General features: G+C 31.9%; 1 protein-coding gene across 4 annotated transcripts in view; it reads right to left on the minus strand.

The window, feature by feature from the left end:
- Nucleotides 1–22,289, minus strand: part of LOC118192704 (solute carrier organic anion transporter family member 74D-like) — a 277,424-nt gene that overhangs the window by 18,280 nt on the left and 236,855 nt on the right. For all 4 annotated transcript variants that reach the window (XM_085807989.1, XM_085807992.1, XM_085807990.1 and 1 more), the window contains 5 exons: nt 18,637–18,726; nt 14,549–14,773; nt 9,911–10,075; nt 7,031–7,220; nt 3,231–3,375 (listed from right to left, as the gene is read on the minus strand). In XM_085807989.1, the coding sequence (XP_085664115.1) occupies nt 3,231–3,375; nt 7,031–7,220; nt 9,911–10,075; nt 14,549–14,773; nt 18,637–18,726 (815 nt within the window). The remainder of the gene's footprint in view (nt 1–3,230; nt 3,376–7,030; nt 7,221–9,910; nt 10,076–14,548; nt 14,774–18,636; nt 18,727–22,289) is intronic.

Genomic DNA, 22,289 nt, shown 5'->3' on the forward strand with positions numbered 1-22,289 from the left:
TAAGTTACAATAGATTGCTAAATCAATTGATAACAGGACATGGCCAATTTCCAGAATATCTAAAAAGGTTTCATGGGAAAGATATTCAATGCCGATGTGGTCAGGATGCATCTGGAGCATCTAATAGACATTACATTTGGGACTGTGCCTTAACGAAGGAAATTAGAGGAGAATATTTTCGAAATATATCTATAAATAATGAAAAATATCTATATAGCAATAATAAAGCTAAATAAGGACTTATAAAAATTATTACCAATTTGAATAATTATGTATATTTCGATCCTTTTGTTTAATAGCTTAAATTTTTGATTTGAATTGCATAAATTATAATGTAATTTGTATACATACAATGTATAATTTACTGAAAACTGTAAATGCTTATTGTTCGTTAAGCTAGGCAATATTTGTATTTTTTAATTGTTGTTTAGGTTAGCAGTTGTCTTGAGTTCAATTTAGTCATTTTATGTTAAGAAATAGGTGGTTTCTATTCTGAATGAAGGTCGAGATGACCCGTTGGCGGCGCCGACACATCTCCAGCGGAGGATGAGTTTTTGGATAAGTAGGCCTTATTCTGTTGTAGTTTTTATTCAGTTATCTTTCAGTTTGTTTCTTTTAAATTGCCGGTTGTGCCAATTTTGGCGGTACGGCTTATTTTCTTAGATTAGATTAGATTTACGCAGATAACTCTCAAGTGAATCATTAATGAAACTCATTACTGAAAAAAACCAAACCAACCAACCAACCTATTAGCATATCGACTGAGACGACTACTCGTGTCATCACATTTCAGTGTCAAGGCTTTGTTTTATTAGGAGCGTTGACTGAGCCGCACAGTGTTATTTTGAAAAGGATTATCTTCCCGATCGGTCGGCGTAGGCTGAAAATGCATTAATACGCATATAAATATGAGTACATATTAGAATTTGTGCATCATCTGCCGCTGTGCGATTGACAAAACAAGTGAACAAGAATGTGAACAGTCTCTGATATCACTTGAGAAAATTACGCTCTATCGAAACCCCACAGAATATTTGCAAAATTGAAAGACAAGGTAAACTTGCAAGCATGTCTAGATGGCATTTACTAGAATTATTTCAAAATAATAGTAAATGTTCGCATATTGTTAAAATTATTTTCAAAAGCTATTAATAGAGAACAACTGTAAGTCTATCTGTAAAATAATTATTTGTGATAGCAATGAATTATGTTCAGTACATCTGAAAACAAATTTTCAGATTTAAATATAAAAGTTGGTTAAAGTCTTATTAAAGGAATTTAGGTAACTGAAGAACAGTGTGAGTTACATAGGTTATAACGGTACCCGTTTATAAAGTAAATGAATTTGATTGCATGGTTAGGTTTACAGAACTTGGCGGGGGGGATGTTCTTCAACCTTCTATCGTGCATTTATGTGATCACAAATTGAAAACTACAAGTAAATTTGCCTTATTACTAATTGTTTAAGTTTAGCCTTGCTCTTAGACAAAGATTCATATAGTCCAGGATAATTTGCTTTAAATTGCAGTTTGATTACCGCATTAATCAAAGAAACAAGTTACATATTTTTCAAATTGGTATTTTGAACATATTCAACATTTTGTGTATGAACGTTTGTGTACTTTATTTTGTATTTTTGCACACGCTTCATATTACTTTTTATTTAATCTCTTATCAAAAATCTGTTCATCTTCTATTGAAATAACATGCTAAAATTTTATATTTTTTTGGTGCCACAGAATGTGATAATTCAGTTATACCCTCGCAGGGCTTCGAACATCAGACCTTCCGATACTAGTCGGAAAAGCTTCCAATTCCAACACGAAAGCACGCGATGAGCAAAGAGAAAATTTTTTACAAATAAAAATATACCACAGAACGCTGAAAACGGTTTGCTTTTCTTTTGGTTGTCAAGGAAGTAAAATATTATATAAGCAATATCATTAAGTTTCACAAAAAACGACGTAAAATCACTTTTGTGCAATTAATATAAATTGCAATAATTACCATCTGTAAGTATTATATATAAAACTTAACTTACAAAATAATATTCTCTTAACTACATTAATGTTATGTACGCATTTTAATTTTGTTGATTTTTAAGAATATGCAAATTTTATTACGGTAATTTTTCCGTAACATAAGAGAGCAGGCCAAGTCCTTTCTGCTATGGACTTGCAGAACTTTCATGGTGACTAAAAGAATTCAAAATGGTCTGTGTGAAAATACACAGTATTTTAGCGTTATGAACAATGAATGAGAGGGTTGCCTATGCGCAAAGAAAACTTCTACTAATGGTATCCTATATGAATCAGATTAATACTATTTCTGATAATTTCGCAGCTGATAACAATCATTAAGTATATTTTGTTGCTCCTTAACTATATGAAATCTACTAACATCATTGCCTTTCATAAACAGGAAATATAAATACATCTTATAATAAAAAAAATAGTTCATTTGTTTTAAGCTTTGAAACTTAAAAGCAGATATATTTCGTTGATTCACTGATGTTAACAGCTATGCCATTTTAATGTATCCCTTTCTCTTCTAAATGTCTAGGCTTCTGATGCTGGTGTCCAGTTGAGAGGATGTAATAGGCCGAAATACGGGCGGATAATTTAGCCGAGGTCAAATTACGCGAGTTTTAGGATTAAATGAAAATTATCCAAATGTGGCTTACGGCTCCGGATAGCCTATTTAGTAGAGGACCAGTTCTAGGAAAAATGGCCTTGATTCGATTGTTAGCTGGAGCGAAAACCTGTGCAAAAATTTGCATTAATCGGGTTCTCAAGCTAAACAATATTCAAAATCTGACAAGGCTAAAAAAAAAAAAAAAGATTTATTAAAGCCCACTGATTCATAAATCTGAAACTCGGGTTAATGGTGAAGGTTCAAACAAGAACTTCGTTTGTTTGAGTAACAAGACATAACATCCAGGCTTCGTAACACATTCATTTGAGTTAAGCCTTTTTCTGTTGAAATGTTTTCCCACGTCATAATAATACTTTCGAAAAATTAGCTCATAAGAGGCTGTCTTAAAAGTTTCATTTTGTTATTGCTAGCAGGGCAAATAAAATTTTTCATAATACATTAGACCAACATATCATGTGTGCCTGCATCTGAATTAAATTTGTCCGAAAGTTTTAAGCATCTAAATGATAATTACTTGTCATTACTTCTTAATATTTAAGCTATGAATAATTTAGGGAGAAAGAAAGGCAACTTACATCATCACCTTCTGCTATAACTTTAGTGCATCCAGCAACACAAGGAGAAAGATAAGTTATGCCTTCGGAGGAACAGATAGGTGCAAATTCTCCCAGTCGACATTCACACGTTGTGTTACATGCTTGCAGAGCTAAACCTGGTTTTCTGTAATCGGGAAATACATACCACATGAAAAGCATATACATATTTCAAAAGCAAAACAGAAGCAACTGCTTACAGTATTTAATATAAAAAAATTCAAATCTAACTAAAAAATAAAATTAGCCGGGACTCCTTCATAAGGGGACCTGTATGTTTGCACCTTTATGCCTTGGCGCTCTGGTGCATATGAAAATATTTCTATCTTGCAAAACATTAAGCATAAGGGGGCCGGTACCTTTACGCAACGATTTCAGTTCAATGAATTAGAAATTACAAATTATCTTTAATATTACAAATTTGAAATCGAAACATTTTGTTAACAATAGCAGATATGTTTCCTTACTTGTCAAGAAATGAGAAATATATAAAAATAGTGGAAAATAACTTGCATTCTAATGCTATCTATTTTTATGTTTGAAAATAAAAAAGTTTATTATGCAAATTCATCACTCAGAAATTTAAAAATAAAGCGAAAATTTCTACAGAAAAATATTTTAGTAATTGAAATAATACTTTTTACTTGTATAACTGAAAATTGTATATTGTTTTACAGAAGACTATAAAACAAGCAGTAGAAATTACTGCGGAGTTTTCAAATTGCAGTTATTTGTATCATGTTAGAAAGTTTCAGCTAGTATTCGTAAACAGAAAAAGCAGCTTTAATTAAATACATGTTATGTACTACCATATAAAAATATGTTGCTATGAACGAAAATCTGCGAAAAATATTTGCACAAAATATAATTTCACAGACAACAAAAGAATTTAAAGCTAGATAAACGAAACGAAACGAACATCAGAATGATAGACATGTTCATTATTTTACATAGATCCTCTCTCTTGGACGCACTTTACGCGTTAAGTTCTGTTATCAGAATACAAGTAAAGAAAGTTATTAGTAGATTCCAAGACTTCGACAAGAGAAACAATTTTGAAGCTATCCATTTGCTCTAAAAGATACGAATGCGCAATTAAAGAATATTAACTAAATGCTTGTCATAACAATTCTCCATGAAAAAAGAAGTTAGATGGTATTACTTATGTAAATTTGCTTGATTTTTTCCATGGATACTACTTTCATATATTTCTCAGATCTTATGATAGTAAGCTGAGTTTCTACTACTGGCAAGAAATTCAGTCATCATTGTCTAATATTTTATTTTGGGTGTATATTTTAAAAGTATGTCAATGCGACCACGCTATTTCAGTTTTTATTCACAGTGTATACACGGCCGTAACTTTTTATTCACAGTGACTTGGGGGAGGGGGGTCTTCCAGCAACAGATGATAAATGCCTCCCTTCCTTATCTCTCCCAATTTTAGCCACTTTTTCCAAGTTAGGGTTGATCAGTTTCTCAATAACTGAAGTAGCTTTATACATTTTAATGGAATAAAAAAGTTCTCGTTTAACATCTTGTTGATGTGTGTTATTACATGTTGTTATTGATTCCTGTTTAACTGTTTAAAAAGGAATATGATATCTAAAGCTATTTGACGTCATACAGAGCGTAATATGAAACATATGTAACATAATTAAGGTCAAATATTTACTAGCAAATTATTTAGTATACTTTATTTTTACATTTTTATAATAAAATTCTGAATTTTCTAACTGAAAACTTATTAATTATTTTATGAAGTTTAATTTTTTTAACGCGATTATTTTCAGTTGAGAGCAAAGCTAAAGTTACCGAGCCTTTTCTGTCCCATATTCTTCGTAGTTGTTTTACTAATTTCAATTCTGATGATAACCGTTCAACCTTAGTTACATACAGAAATCGTTAAGTACATGGTGCATGCTGCGCTTACATCAGGAAAACTGGATGAAAGTAAACTGTGCTTTATTATTAACAACATTTCTGCTAATTCTTTGCTACTATTCAATTTTTCAAACTGCTCTTTAAATGGCACCTTAAAACTAAGAGAACCTGTGAAGGAAATTTTGAGGGCACATCCTCAGGAAACTTTCGCATAAAATCAACTGCTTTGTCGCTTATCTCTTATATAAGAACCTCTTCTTCCTCTTCTCTACATAAGAAATTTAGGCCGAATTATTTGGTAAGTATCAAGAATATTTTCCATACCTTGAAAATGATTATGTGCATAAAATATTTATCATTACGTAAAACACAGTTACCCTTAAACAAGATTCTGATCTTTTAATCGCTTATTTTTGCATAATTTGTCATACTGGTTTTTTTTTTTCCACTTTGTTTCCAGCAAACTACTTCAACTATTCCCCAAGGCTCAAAGACCCTGAAGCGACAGACGCAAGATCTCCAAATTGTTTTTCTCATTTCGGTAATTTTAAGCAAGGCATTCTTCTGTAATTAATATGTTGATAATAGATCTACAATTTCAGATTTGTAAAGATTTTGAAGATTTTGAAACGATATTCAGGAATCCTAAAATTTTGCATTATACAACACTGTATAACTAAGAGCTGGACTATGTCAAATGTTCCCAGTTTTTTTTTTTTTTTTTTTTGGTTATTGTTTTCTTCAGCGTCTTTAGTTTCTTTAGTATCTTTAAACCTATGATTTAAGGCACCATACATCCAAGACCAGCATCCACTTTGGCACATTATCATTATCCCAGCGAAAAATGGTCTATGGCCAAAATAGCAACATACATTTTGGACTCTTTCGAAATAGTGGAAAATTTCTGTGTTTCCTTCAAAAATATCTTTTAAAATCAAATTTAGATTATGAGCCGCACAATGAACAAGAAAGTAAGTGAGGAATTTTCTATAATACACAATTTGTTGCCCAACACTGTATGCCCCACTCATTTCTGCGCACAATCATATCCTTGCCCACGATATTTGGGTAATTACAAACCTTTCTTGTGCAGAGATTACCTGATTCCTTCTTAATGGCTTTTTATGAGTGATCTCTTATTTAATAAAAAGAGATAAAAAAAACTTCATAAATTTTTAATTCCGCAGTTTGCCGTTCACTATTTTCACATATCTACGAACTTCACACTCAATTGTCATCTTAGAGACATCTTGTATCTAAAAGTAGTGAAAACAAATGAAGTATTTGAAGTTCCCAAGTGATGTGATCTTTAACTTCATATACTAAAAAGTTGAAAAGCTCATTTTCACATTTTGGATTTTTGGGCCGCATCATGTGAATGCTAGAGTAATTCGATCAACAGTGATCATACTTTGATAAGAGCTTAATGATTGACAAAACAGTCCTGCTATGTTCAGATCTTTCACTATTGCCCCGAAAACCGGGAATGCATGTTGCAAGGGTCACATTCAGGAATCTCTCAACAAGCCTGAAGCTTTTTTCATCATCCATTCTTCTACTGGTTGTATCATCTCTGCGCCTTTCTCTAACTGTGTATCTTAATAAATTACCTGAATGATTAGTATAACCATCTATTACTTCAGCTAAGAAATTTTAGACTGAAGAAATACAAAATTGTTATGTACTTTATTGCTAAAACGTATAGTAAAGCATTTACACTGTGTGTATTCATGTGGTATACACAGAATATTTTTTTACACAGATTCATCTGGCATTTACAAAACTTCTTAAGTTACTATAATAAACCCTGCTTATATAAGATGAGACAGTTTTTTAATGCTGAAACAATGGATTTCAAGAGTTAATTCTATTAATCGAAGTGAAAAAAATGCACTTACCCTGTATCATTGAGTCCAACAAAATCATTCAAAGGACATCCAAGCCACATCAAGATGACCATACCTAACGAATATGCAAGAGCCGATGCTGCTATCCATTTTGCGACGAACCTTGCACTGGGTTTGAAAGTACGCATGAAAGTGCCGCTGGCAAAGATTCCTGCACCCATTACCAAAATGCCAGCCATACCTAATATTAGGAACGAAGACTGTTACAAAAGGGCATCAATAACAGTTTATAAAAGGCATTAAAATTTTTCATAATGCATTCTGCTTAATAAAAATTGTAGCTCAAGGAAATTTATGCATATAAAAATACTATATAGAAAGCAACATAGAGTTTCTGAGAATGGTGGTGGACGAGTCAGGTATCGTTCTGTTCGGAGCATGTTCAAATGCATTAAAAAATGAAGGGGGCGGGAAGTCTTATAAGGTATTTCTCCCGCCTTCTTAGCGAGCCTTCGTCGTGTAGTGGTCTGCACGCTCAGCGCGTAATTGAGAGTTCCGCGGTTCGATTCCCGGCGAAGGCGTTGCTATTTTTTCATCTTGCCTGCTTCCAAATAATCCTAATGTCTCTACAGCCTAATTTCATAAGTTTTTATAAAACTGTAACTCAATTTTTTCTCCAAAATTTCAAAGAAGTTCTCTTAATTTTAAGTCAGTTTAACTTATATTATGCCTATGGCTGGCTTATTTATAAGTAGATCTGAATTTTATTAAATCAAAAATTTTATACGATCTAGTTTATTTACAAACGTTCCCACTTCTACGATACTTGCTTTTCAATTTGAAATGTATTTTCTCAGATATTTTAAATGCATTTCAAAAATTTCTTTTATTTCCATACTTGCATTCTGGACACTGACTTGATTTCCTTTTACCTACTGAGCTCCTGAAGATTGTGGCAATAAGAATGAATTGCCAATCGAATTCAAATCAAAACAAAAACAAGACTTCTGAAAATTTCTAGCATGTGTATTATATGGCAGATAACTTGATTAAAAAAAAATTCTGATTTTAGCTGATTTCTTGTTTCTGTTCACAAAAACAAAATATTATGCTAAAGGTGCTAACATTAGGTAATCTATTTTTGCTGTTGAGGAATAATGGGCAGAAAGTTTTTTTGTTTTTTGCATAGTTCCTTTTGTCTTTAAAATCTAATTTCATGATTCATGCAAACACTGATTTTCCTTTAAGAAATGAAATAATAAATAATAATAATAATAATAAATAAGAAATGAAAACAAAGCTTAAAGTTAACATACCGAGAAAATGGACTACTGGTCAATTTTCTACGGGCGTCTGAAATTCATTTCTGTTGAAAGGGCGTCGTATGTGAAAAAGTCGTTGCAAGGTGCAAGGTGTCGTACGTTAAAAAAAGAGGAACTTTTCAAGAAACTAAGGTTTATATTTGTCATAACCACATGGACAGACACTAAGATATGCTTTTACTCACTTTCCTGCCGTATATAATGTCTTAGAGAAAGCTAGCAGACCAGAATTATTTACTTTCGCTTCGTCAGAGAAAGCTAGCAGTCGCTTAGCTATAAAAATGGATGTTTTCAGAAATAAAACTAATAGCAATATCAGCAATGATATACTTCATAAACATTCAGCTTATTTCTTTTTATATTTTAACTACTTTTCTCAGACAAATGTACTTTTTGCATACAGGACATTGGAAACAATTAACTTGTTTAAATTAGCCTTTGCCCAAAATTCTTCTTATATAAAATCCAGGTGTAGGGTTCCTCACTCTTATTCTACTAAAAGTTGGGGAACCTAGTGAGCTGTTAGCGAACTATCGCTGAGTTCAAGTAATTAAAGATATAGACTCAAGAACGGTTAAGTACCCTTTATTTTGCTCAAAATAAGATGAACAGTTGGGCCCTTTTTCGGGCTTACAACAAAGCCTCCACTCAGGCTTAAACTCAGCTAAGAAATTAGAACTAAATTATAACTAACTAAGAGACCTAGTCGAAGTTAGCATCTAAGGTAGTTGGCCCTTGATTGAAACTAGCCGGCGAATATCAAAAGGCACGTAATATATGGCCCGAGCGTAACAGCTTCAAGAGAGATTTAGCGTGAAGGCAAACACACACTACTACGGATCCCTAGCTTTCTCTCATGAAGTAAATCGAATCTTTCTTAAGTACTACTTCTAACCCATTTGCATTCAACGCGATTCTAACAACTCATTCTGGTAGGGAGCTATAAGCGGAAACAAGAATTGATAGGAAAGCACAGCAAAATTAAAATAACTGTTATAAAATTAAAATACATCTTACACAGGAAACAACTAAAATTTCTCGAGGATTTACCTGCGTTACTATAAGAAGATGGCTAACACAGAATTAACAGTATTTCATATTGATGGCATTTAGCAATGAATTGTAATCTATTTTAAAATTGGATTACATTTGACCTTATTTCAGCGAATATAAGAAATCATAAGGAAATACTAGAATAAGCTCTTAAATTGTTCTTTAAGTGATTAATTAATATCCTTTATGAATAACATACAATATAAAGGGGAAAAAAGCATAATTTTTCTTTTCTTTTCTTTTCTTTTTTTTTTTTTTTTTTTTTTTTTTTTTTGAAAAGAAATGGGCACTGTTTTAAAATTTAAGATTTGAATACATCAGTTAGAAAACAATGTTTAAACATTTAAATGTTACATGTTTAAGCATTTAAATGTTATACACAAACCTTTACACATTAATATCATTTTTTTAATTGCTTATGACGTACGTATTGAACGACAATCATTTTAGAATGTTTATCACAAAAGGAAAAAAAAGAAAAAAAAGGACTGAATGTGGATATCAAGAAAATTGAGCTAGATAGTTATAGATCACAGTACCGAATGCTTTTTCATACCTGAGATCATATTGGCCTTTGTCGCACTAAGCTGAAACTGGCTTTCAAGGTACTTCGGTAGGAAAGTGTATAGTCCCGCAATAGGTAATATGTGCAAAACACTGCTAGCTGTTCTGTACAGAAGAATGTCATTTTTCAATAATCTTTTCATAGCTGCAGGAAAATCTGAAAAATGTACAACAAAACACTTGCAATAGACTCCAATAAAATTTATATATGCATTATTTGCATTAAAAATAGTTACTAAAATCACAGTAAATTACTTACTAAATCTGCGAAAGACTGAGACAAGAAGAACTTCAGAAATAAGTTATTACAGCAATTTACACAATTTTAATGGAAATACTTCTATTCCGCAAAGATAAATTTAAGATTACCTACAATATTTTTTACCGTCAACTTTCGAAGGACATTACGATTTAATTAAACAGCATTCGCGAATTATCTTTAACACATCTAAACTTGTAGCTGCTTAAAATACAGAAGTATCATGATTTTAAAACTAAATAGAAAATGGCAATCTATTATATTTGTTTTCTTGTTTAATTCAGACAAAGACATTGAAAGAATATGACATTGAAAGAATATAAGAGCTGTCTGCCTAAGGAAATGATGCTTGCGTGAAAGTCTTTTTGAGGGAATCTGGTTAGCATTTATGTTGTACTCTCGGAAAACCTTGGAAAAACCTGTGAAGCCTGACTGTTCACCGAGATTTATACCCAGGCTAATCATTCTATTAAGAGTGCAGCTTTATTTTATTGCTACAGTTTTTTATTGCAAGGTCTTTTCCCGTTTCTTGCAGTTCTAAATTTGATACAAACAACATATATAAAATTTTTTGATTTATTTGCTTTAAGATGTTATTATTTTCAGCCCCTTGCAATAGTTTATCATTTTGATACCTTATATAAATTTGACACAATAATATAAATGTTAAGTAATAAAACGAAATTAAAACTATATGAAATAGAAATTGCTTTTTCTATGAATTTTAAAAATTAATCGTTAATAATTAAACATGCTTTCGATTTGCTTCCTCATCTGATTAAGGCAAAGCAGGCAAGGACAATCTGCTTAAGTTATCGATTTGGTTTGTTGACTGATAAAGGCAAGGCAGGCGAGAGCAACCTCCTTATGGAGACGGCTTTCGAAGAGGATTTTTTTTACTAAATGACTCCAACTTGTATTCACATTACACTTGAGCAAAACGAAGATAGCATTCATGCAGCACCCCTGTTTACTAAGATTTGAGGTAGGTAGATCTCCTGGTGTTCAGTGGCTCAGTCACTCGACCACTGGTGGTCAAAATAAGTCTTAACTTATTACGCAGCACTGCCATTTTTCACTTAGTTTTTATTTCAATAAAAAGTTATAAAAATTCTATTATATATAGTGATATAATTGCTTTAATCAAACAATGTGTATTTACTATCATTATTACCGGTACGAGGGCTATTAAAAAAAATCTATTACTAATATGGACATTATTGTAATCTCAGTATCAGATACCTCAGAATAAACCGGAACGTTTCGGTCTAATTCTTTCACAAGAAAAAAAATTAAAAAATTTAAACCTCCAGCTTTGATAATAAAAATTCATTTCGTTGTTTCATTATAAATAATCGAAAAAATCCGAAAAGTATTGCCATAACCTTCTCTCTTTGCATTCAAATCTTAACAGAAAATGAAATTTTCATACCCATTCTTTTCATCCGAGTATCAACAATTACAGCTATTCTGCGAATAACGTAAATGAAATCAACTGTACAGTTCTGAGAGAAATTAAATATGGATACATCAGGGCAAAACTTCAATTTACGTTCATCCGACAACGAGCTTTGTAACGAAAAATGAAGCAAGCCAAAATTTACACGAAAAATAGGAGAAGAATTTAATATCAAAGTACATTTAGTTTTTAGACATTTGTGCTTTAGGCCCACCAGCAGCCGAGCGGTAATGTCGCTAAATAACGACAGTTCGAATCTCGGCGAACGGGCTGGCTGCAAGCAACTTTTTTTTTTCCGCCTGTAACAAGCCAGTTTCCCTTTAAAATTCCTTCCTTTCAATAAGAAGGTAGCCCTAGAGTTGCTTTTCCTTAATCAATTAATTTAATATTCTTGTTTAATCTCACAATGCCAGTCTGACAAAATTCTGAGTGTTAGATTTCCTGAAGAAAATTTTAGGAGACTGTTAGAATATTGCGTGAAGTATATTATGGCGAAATAAAATCATGTGAGCTACAATTTAGATTAAACAGAGGAGAATAACTGATGTGAGCAAAATGGCGTTTACCAGGCAAGTTAAGTCTATGAAGCTTATTACTATAAACGTAAATTAACTTCAGTACATTTTAACCGATATAATTTTCCCTGAATGTACAGAATAAGATTTATTTCTTTCCCCCAAACAATCTGAAATTCAATGTTGGACGACCTTCCTTTTTAGAAAGACTATTTTTTTTTTTTTTATTTCGAAGTTTGTAAAAACTAAGTTCAAATAATTTCATATTTTAAATAATGGATATCATTTTGCATAATACTTAAATTAAATTATTTTTTTTTTAAATACTGAACATTTGTAAATTTTTCTTTTTATATATGTATTGCAAAAACTTGATATTAAAATGGAGGGAAAAAAAAACATTTAAATGAAATTTGTATTGCATTTTTACGGTAATTTCTGATTTTTCGGCTAATTTTCGAAAATTGCTCAATTGTGTCGACTATTTGATGTTATTTGATGTTTATAATATGTAAATTGATATATTTATGAATCGTCGAACGGTGCCTTCTCGGGAAGCTTGCTGCGGTGCAGCCATCGCAGGCCCACTTCTACTGACAATGGCTCCAGAGGGCCTGACACTGAATATATGAATATTACGGATTTCAAACTGTCAGCCTTGCGTAACTTCTTTGCCGGTAAGCATTTAAAGTAAATTTCGGATACTCAGATGTGGAATAAATTCATTATTTTCCCAGACTGAAAATAAAACCAAATCGTGTCAAATGAAAGAATCGGGAAACAATTTCTGCGAAAAGAAACATATATTATGTAAACAAATATATATCAAATAACGTTTACAAGCCCGCTAAAAAACTCAGTTTACGCTTTCATGTTAGTGCTGCCATCTGTCGTTTTTTGTTTTCATACAATACTATGTTAAGTAGAGTATTGTTTGCATCATTTCATACCTTGAGTCTATTACATGTGGTTAGCTCCAACGCCTCAAATCAATTTACTACCTCAATTTCTATTATTCGTTTATATATCGACAGCTTAATTCTACGTAAACGAATGGATTATTTTTAGTTATCCGTTAATGTACAGTTCTGGGTTCAAAATTGCTAAGAACAGGTTCCTTGCCTTAAATAAGCGATGAACTTCGTAACTAAGCAGCTATTAATTTCCTAAATAAACACGGAAATTTAATTTTTTAACAACAGCTTTTGCAATTAAATATAATTTAGAAAGCATTTCTGCAAAATCGGTATGAACCAGCTTATGTCTAACACAGTTTACGTAAGGCTTGTCGATCACTCATATTTTTTTTAGTCTCTGAAATCATTGATTACATATCCAATAGTATCAAGGATACCCAATAATGAAAAAAAAAAAAAAAAAAAATACGGCTATATAGGCATTACCTTCTTAAATATATTTATTACAGACAGGAATTCATAATTTCAAAGTTTTTCAAAATGATATAGAGGATTTTATGAGAACAATTTAGACACTATAGATTGGAAAATTTCGTAAAAATAAATCTTTTTCATACTTCTTTTCAAGAAAGAAAAATTAAACTTAATAAACTATCATTTATGCTTTAATAAATTTAAGAAAAAAAGCTTTGTGTCTTTACGAGCGAAATTCGCTTAGATATTTCAAAAGAGATTTACTGACATACATCACTTTAATCGCCAAATTTATGTCTATTTAAATATTATCTAAAGCTTACTTAACATTTAGAAAGAAACAGTAAAACAAAAGCTGCTAGTTTTGGTGATTACAGGTTCTGCTGTGGGTAAAAGTAGCCTTAGCCCTAGTTGTGAAATATGTAGTTCACGAAAGTAGACTTCAAGAAAGCATCAATAACAAATATTTTTGGCGAATTTTGCACGTATAGGCAAGGAACGTTTTGCGTTTAACTTAGTAAGGTACAGTAAAAATTTTACTTAACGCATATTTTGCTACACGAGGAACTGCATAAAAAATTAAATTCTTAAAGTTATGGAACTTTTCTATAGATTATATTGGTTTGTTGTTATCAGTGATCCTGTTCAGACCAATTTCGTCTTATTTAATTTTTGGTTACCAGATATTTTTTTATTTCTGTGCTAGAAGCTACTTTCCTTGATAATAACAATTTGCATATAAAAGTATTATTTTATTTACGGCCCGCCATTTTTTAAAATCCCTAATGTGGACCTTTGGATAAAGCGTTTGAGCAGGCCATTTTTAAATGAATAATAAAAAGCTGAAATTTTTCAATATTATTATTTTAGCTTTATCACCATGAGTGTTACAATATTATTTTAAAGATCTTATCAAAGAAGCTAAATGTGTGACGTGATTTCTAGAAAAACAATAAAAAATAAACATGAAATATTTATTTAATATTTCTTTAAATGAGTGAGATACCTTTTAGGCTGGGTTTCTTGGGCTTCCTCGGTTGGCTAACAGGTGGCTGATGAAGAACGTGGTTAGGACATACGGCTTCATTATTTCTGCTTATCTGTGAAGGCAGTCTCCTGGGAAAGCACATCATTGGCAAAGAAGTTAGAATCAGTGCAGCACCTACAATAAACACTCCAAGCCACCACGCACCAATCCATTGTGGATCATCGGATGTTATACCTGGATTGCCTGGAAAATTGATGACAAAATTTCGCAACATTTGCGTTGAAAGAGAAGAATTGTATCTTACCAGAGGAAAAACAGGCAAGATAAATTTTAAAATTAGGCAAAAAAGCGATGACTTAGATTTTGAATAGCTCAACCTTTACTAACCGCTGAAGAAGGTGTTTAGGACATTTTTTTAGGAAAAATGGCTCAATTATTTGCTTTTAAAGGAGTATGAGAAGGCAAGTATGTTATCGAGTAGTACTCTCTTGAACAAGCTCTTCATTGGGAAATAAGTTAAACTCAGTGTAGTGTCTAAAGCGAACACTCTGAGCCATCAAGCACCAGTCCATTGTGGATCATTTGATGCTGTACTTAAATTGAAACATCAGTTTCGTTCAAAATCTATGGCAATCTAAGTTTGCATTTTTGTTTAATTTTGAATTATGGATTTTTATGTTTAAATTTCTACTATTAGTTAATAAATTTTAATTAAATATTTCTAAATAACATTTCACAATACATCATTTTAAAGATCAAAGGATTAAATGATTTTTTTTAAAGGGATTTCAGGTTAACAATTTATCCAAAATAAGACTCTAATTTTTATAAATGCAAAATGGGCAAATTTTTTTTTCTGGAATTAATTTTCAACGGCAACTAAGAATTACTTAAAAAGACACAGTGAATTTTTTAAAATAATATCAAAGGGAATGCCCGTCAATAACGTAAATAAAAAGTGAAACAAATAATTGTTATAGTAAGTTTTCTTCAAGGATTCCATATATGCCTTTAACTTATATTGAATCTTCTTGCGTAATTGGTTGATTCGAATTTAAAGGTTTGATTAAAACTTAAGTTTTAATTAACTTAGTTAATTAATTACTTAAGTTAGTAACTTAATTAAGTTAAGTTAAGTTTGCGACTGTGGTAAAAGAAAATATGCTTTTGAAACTATGGAAAAACATGTGTTAGTGTCTCTTATCGTAGGTCATTATTCAAAACTAGAAAATCTTTTCTAATATCGTTTAATTTTAAAATTTTTATTTCAAATTTGACAGTCTTTTTTTAAACGTGCGGTAAACTACACTCATAATTAAGTACTCATATTACACATAAAACTACTCATATTACACATGCAAAATTAAGAGAATTTGCACATTACATTCGAATTTTGGAAAAACTAATCGACAGATGTTAATGAAATTTGGTATGAATACACATTTATAACAGGGAAAGAGATGTACCATTCAAAAGTAATTTCATGTGCGCATGATGATCAGTACAGCTCAGACTTCAGGGATTTCCAAAATCCACGTTGTGATGTCAAACTGAAAATGAGTCTAATATGGAGCATGGTCCCCTCTCACAGCCAGACAGTTCCCGCAGCGTGGTACCATACTGGACAGTAGAAAGTCGAGGAGTCCATTGGCAGTCACTCCCACTCCTGTAGCAAGGTAGTTTTCAAATAAAGGATGGTTCTAGGAGGGGAATGCAAGATGAACTGAGCCCTAAGTGGACAAGCGTTGTCGTCCGTTAACAGGTACCCAGGACCAACCACGGCCTGTAAAGTTGAACATAGGGCTCTAAGATCTCATCTCTGTATCTCACTGCAATCACAGAGCCTTTGTCTAACAAATGCAGGGGTATGATGCCATCCAACATAATGCCTGCCCAAACCACTGAATTTCCACCAATGCAATGATCCTTGAAGGAATGGATGGTATCGTGCTTCAGGCTCTCTCCAGTCTACACCATGCTAAACGCGCTCTCTTGTGCGCTGACGTGAGCTGGACGCAAACAGAGGGTCCTCTGACATGTAGCCCTATCTCACGAAACCTTTGGGCAACCTGTAGGTTGTGAAACTCGGATTCCAGAGGCAGCATACAGCTCACGTGAGAGATGTAGCAGTTTTCTGTTGCCGAAAGTGCCAAATAACAATCCTTATGCGTCGTTTTCGATATTGGTTGACCATGTTCAGGGCTTTTCGATATCTATCCTGTATCCTGAAATTGTTTCCACAAATTGCAGCCTACACTTGGGTTACATTGAACCATGTAGCCCCCTGCACTTTTGATTGGCATGCCTCTAACTTACCGACAATTCTCCACCTCATTCCGTCATCAGAACTTTCGTTGTTGCCACTTTTCGTTGTTTCGTTTTTGTTTATCTGATATCTTATAAAATTTACCTAACTCTTGCGAGAAACACGGTGAATGCAAGGAAAGCGAACGAGCACACAAATCGTCAAAAACCCCTCGTGTGTTTTTACCACTTCCACAGTCACAGCTCCGCAGACACAACGTATATGCTTAAGTATTCGACTCTGAATATTTGCATAATTCTTCGGGGGCAAAACTTAGTACACTACGTTTTGTAAAAATAGACATAATTTGTAAATTCTATTAATTTTGCACACGAGTATAATATGAAATCAATTCTTGCATTAATCACGCACTTTTATGCGATTCATAAGTTGCAAAACAGGATTTACAAATTTCAACAATTTACAAAAAAAAAAAAAAAAAAAAAAAAAAAAAATAGAGATCAGACGACAAGAACTATTCCCATTTGACTCACAAAAGAGCTGTTAATAATTTTTTATCTAATTTTCTCTGGGACAGTGAGTTAACCTGTTACTATTTACTGCTTTCAGAAACAGGTTTTCAAAATAATGCCTTTCTTCGGCTTTACACATTAGTGAGACAACTTCTTCTATTAACGTGATTTATAGTTTTTGCTTAAATGGTTTAACACCTTTAGATCTGCACTCAAAAAGCTACGCTACAAGTTTGTCTACAACATCTTGTCTGTTGCGAAATTTAAAAGAAATTCATAGTCTTAACTTTGAAATTTATATCATCAGAAACATGCCTAATCCTCTTTAAGAACATTCTCAAACAAATTTTGTTGTTTGTATTTATGTAATATATGGGGTAGTTTTTTGGTGGAATTTCTATTCTTAAATGGAGAGCAGCTTAGGAACCTTTGAACGTGTTACCTTTGTATAAATATTCTTCAATTAAATTGAATTATGAATGAATTTGGATTAAGGATTCGCAGCAAAAAAAATTTCGAATACAGTTTAAGGTTAATTAACTAAAGTATTAAACAATTTATTTACAGAATTTGATACATTTTCATGCTTTTTAAACATGTTTGAAAATATTTATTAAACTATTCCACGTTATACCTTTAGATGAGGTCAGGATTAATCAAAGTGATTGACCCGACTTGAAAGTGAGATGACATATATCCAAAAATTTCCAAGTCTCAGAATGTTTTAAAAGGCGCTATTTTCTCTATGACTTCGGAAAAAACTGTTTTCTAAAAAAATGGAGGCTATACAAAGATGAATTTTTACATGTAGTAGTTCATTAAATTTAAGTCGTTAATTTGTTCAGGATAAATTACACTGATTCTATGGAACTGATACCATGTTCGTTTAAGGTATTTGTAGATAATATCGCAAGATTCCGAGAAACAGGATGTTTGTTTAAAGGCAGGATGGCTGTGCTTTAATCATATGAGACTGAAAAGACAAGAGGACTTCGTGTTGCATTTAGCGGGTCCTATGTCGATGAGCTCTTACGTGACGTTTGTTTTTTTGCGAGGAGAAGAGGATATGTTATAAATGTTGCTTTCTTGCACTTTTGCCGCAAACTTATATGGTCTCAGAAACTGCACCTTTATTGTTGTAGAGATAGACAAAGGATATGCAAATAGAGCAAAAAACGTGTTTATTTTATGACGTTTGTAAATTTTGAAATAAATCCATTTCATATCGAGTCAGGGATTTTCAGTAACACTGTGTATTTATGACATGTATTATGAGGGAATATTCTTCGCAAGAGATTTTGAAAATATTATAATCGAGAGAAACTTACCAAGTGGAAAATTCACATATATGCTAGTACAAAAGGATCCTAGTAGAAAACCGAATACAGGTCCAAAAATTCGCACTCCAATTGTGATACCTGAAAAATATTCACAGAAAATTATAATCACTTCAAATCAGCTTTTCATATTTATATATTTTAACCATAAATCTTATTTTTATTTATTTCAAATTATAAGAAATGGGAAAAAAAACTTACTACACACAAATATATGTACAAAGCATCTCAATTATTTTAGACGTTATTTTATCAGCATTCGACCAAAAGAAATTCAAGAACAGATTTAATTACTATCAATTGTGCTAAAAGATTATTCTTGGCAACCGAATCAAAGAAAAGAAAATCCTTCTAATTAATTTTACATGTAAAATGGAAAGAATTAGAATGAAAGCAAAGTACAAAAAATTCGTCAGACAAGGTCATATTCAGTAGTTTCCATGCGAACGTAAAAGTAGTATATTTCAAAAGCATGAATGCAGTAGAGCTTAAGCGCTAGCTTATTAGAAAGCCAGCAAATAATTAACGATCAAAACCGAAAATTACTAGCACATGAAGTGATGTATGACGACTAAAATTATCCTATTGCACAATATTAACGCATTCAATAAGGTTTTACTATAGATCAGAACAAACGTCTTGACATCGCAGTTTGCTACTATGATTAATTCGTATTTAAACATGAAGTACATATACAGTGCATAGATTTTCGTCAGTGTTCTGGCATACGGTATAAAACTCACTGTGTTTTGATATGTTATTCTTGCATGTAAATTAGTAAATTATTATTATGTTTTTTATTTGCATTTCCAATAGAAGTTCAGCAAGAACAGCGTACCACTTGGAGACATCAAAAAAACCATCATTTATTCAGATCACAACACGTGGGCTGTGCATGCTTTTTAGAAACAATACGGATGAAATGAGATTTAATCCTAGATTATAAACTAAAAAACCTATTTCTGCCTGCATTGTTAAAAAGTAATATTCAACTAGTGAATCATATCATGATCACATTTTGCATTTATTAATTTTCTCCATTTTCTTGTTTTCGGGCTCAAAATCTCGCCTATATAAAAGTAAAATGTAATTTTACGGAGAATTTAAACACGACAGAGAAAAGTACGGTGTGAATCATAGCACTCTTTGAATTTAATTCTTAATAAGTTGCTAGACTAATTACAATAGAACTTTTACAAAAATAATTTGAGCTCTATTATCCTCTTGTTACATTATTTTAGAATTTTCCAAATGACCTTAACAAACCTATAGATTCATATCTGCATAATTTAAAAACCATTTTATTCCAGCATCATACATATGTCACAGGTCTGAATATATGGGTTATTTTTTATATCTATCAAACGCTACGTTGAATAATTAATTGCTGAATTACAGTGAATAATTATTTCATATTCTTGGACTGTAAGTTATCATTAATAGTCCAATAATAATAATTTGATTCCTAATACTATTTTCCTTATACTTAACAGCTCACTTCTCGACATATAGACAATAAAATAAATTTTGTAACATATTTAAAATATTTGAAAGAATTTTGCTAATTAAAAATATGCAAAGAAGCAATCAAAGTCACCAAATCGAGTATCAAGTTAATACAACTTTTTTATTCAGGAAGTTTTAGTGAAAGTAATATAACTGTACATGTGTATTCTTTAACCTTTCACTAATAAACCAGAGTTGAAACTCTTGGAGTACTTTCTAGATATGGAGATCCAACGAATTCTAGAAATAGAGATCTCTCTGTCTAACATCTTCGTCGCTTTCCTGCGGTCATGCTTATTTTCCTTAGTTTATTATAATATGATATTATCAGGTTCTGTGTTCCTCCTTACTTGCTTAGGGAAGATTAACTGTCCTGACTCGGAACAGGAGCTTACTAAAGCTATGTTCAATAATTTTGGGAAGTAGACAATACACACAGGAAGGGTATACGAAACCTTTTATTTTTCTCTCTTTACAATGATTTCCGGACTTCGGAATACAGAGACCGACCACTTGTGGTCTGAACGTAAGAATATAAAAATATTAACTAAACTCTAACTAAACTAACATTGGATTAATCAAACAAGTGCCTAACTCCAAGATTGGCCGTATATTAACAAAAAGCCGTATGTAGTACAGAGAACTGCTAACACTACGATACGTTTAAAATTATCAAGAGGATTAAACCTCTGGCCTTGAAGGCAACCAGCAACCGAGTAAAACTGCTATGGCAAGCGGCCTGCTTCTACTAACTCCTTCCTCTCTCTTGCTTGGCAAAAAGCCACAACTTAAGTACTTGGCGTTCGCAAGACAAATTTGCATAAATAAGTTAAAGCTTTTAATTCTGGCCGGAAGTAGAAAATAAGAAGTGATAGTAAAGATTTAAAATAAAATAAACGTTAGTAAAACTTAGGATCCTTACAATATCACTAATTTTTCAACCTTAAATATTTTTAGTTTCTAACTTTCAAGCACTTTAATTTTCAAAAATTTCAGTATAGCTAATTTTAATATAGTACTCAAATGGAACTGAATACACAAATAGTTTTCTGCTTATATTTAATGGTCAAATTCACTTAAAGAAAGAAGCCAAAAACGAGTTTAGTACGCAAGATTAGTCTTTGAATCAGAAGGAAAAATGGCATTTCTCTTTCATTTGAGTTCAGTATTGTTAAAATATTACATAGCACATAGATCGGATCACCATATTCAGCGGACCTAAAATTCAAATAGTTAGCAAAGTTATTGAACGCACTGGTAACTATTTGACTTCTGAGCTTTCAGTTTATTGCATATATCTAATGACCTAATGCGTCTAAGAACAGACCTACAGACCTAATGCGTCTAAGAATAAGTCATTTAGAGTGTATATGATACGAAAATCAATATAGATACAGAAAATTCAGCTTCAAATCTGAGATGAATAAAAAAGATTTTATGACCATTAATAAGAACTTTTACTAGCCTGCTAACTTGCATAGCTGATTACTGTGCGTTATTTTTATGAAATTGCTAAATTTAATTTATTGTAAAGAATTTACAACCGACAATATATAATTCAGTTATGCAGAATGAATAATTACAAAGTCATGAAAATTTCAGATTAGAAAAGGATTAAAATATCCAAAGCAAAAGTTTAAGTAAAAGTCATTTATAACTCGTATTGTTATGCCTGATTAATGTCTTTTGAATATGGGAGCATTCTTTTAAAATCTAAGAAGTATGGGTCTGCTACTGTTCAACTACCTGTTGAACTTTACCTAAACCTGAAAAATGTTTACCATTTGAAACACAGCCCCAATGAAATCCATTTTATCCAATTCGCAAAACTCAAAATGTTGATATGAATGTCTGAAACATAAATAATCGCTTATAAACCATAGTACCTTCAACACATCGTTGAAAGCCTAAATGATGTAAGACTGAGATCTTTCATTTAAAAATACCTAGAAAAGAGCTCTAAGGAACCCTTGTCTTCAATGATTTTGAAGGCTTTAAAAGATTGGAAGAACTAAGTAAAATGAAAACGAAGCTATGGAAAACTTGTTAATAGTTTGACTTTTGAGATTTAATTTCAAGAAAGATATTCTTTGCTTTAAATTAAGAATCAGCTTTTAAACGAAAAAATGATTGGAATT

This window comes from Stegodyphus dumicola, chromosome X1 (genome assembly GCF_044657685.1).
Source record: "Stegodyphus dumicola isolate Sdum_Otavi_A_Nest chromosome X1, ASM4465768v1".
Taxonomy (NCBI): Eukaryota; Metazoa; Arthropoda; class Arachnida; order Araneae; family Eresidae; genus Stegodyphus; species Stegodyphus dumicola.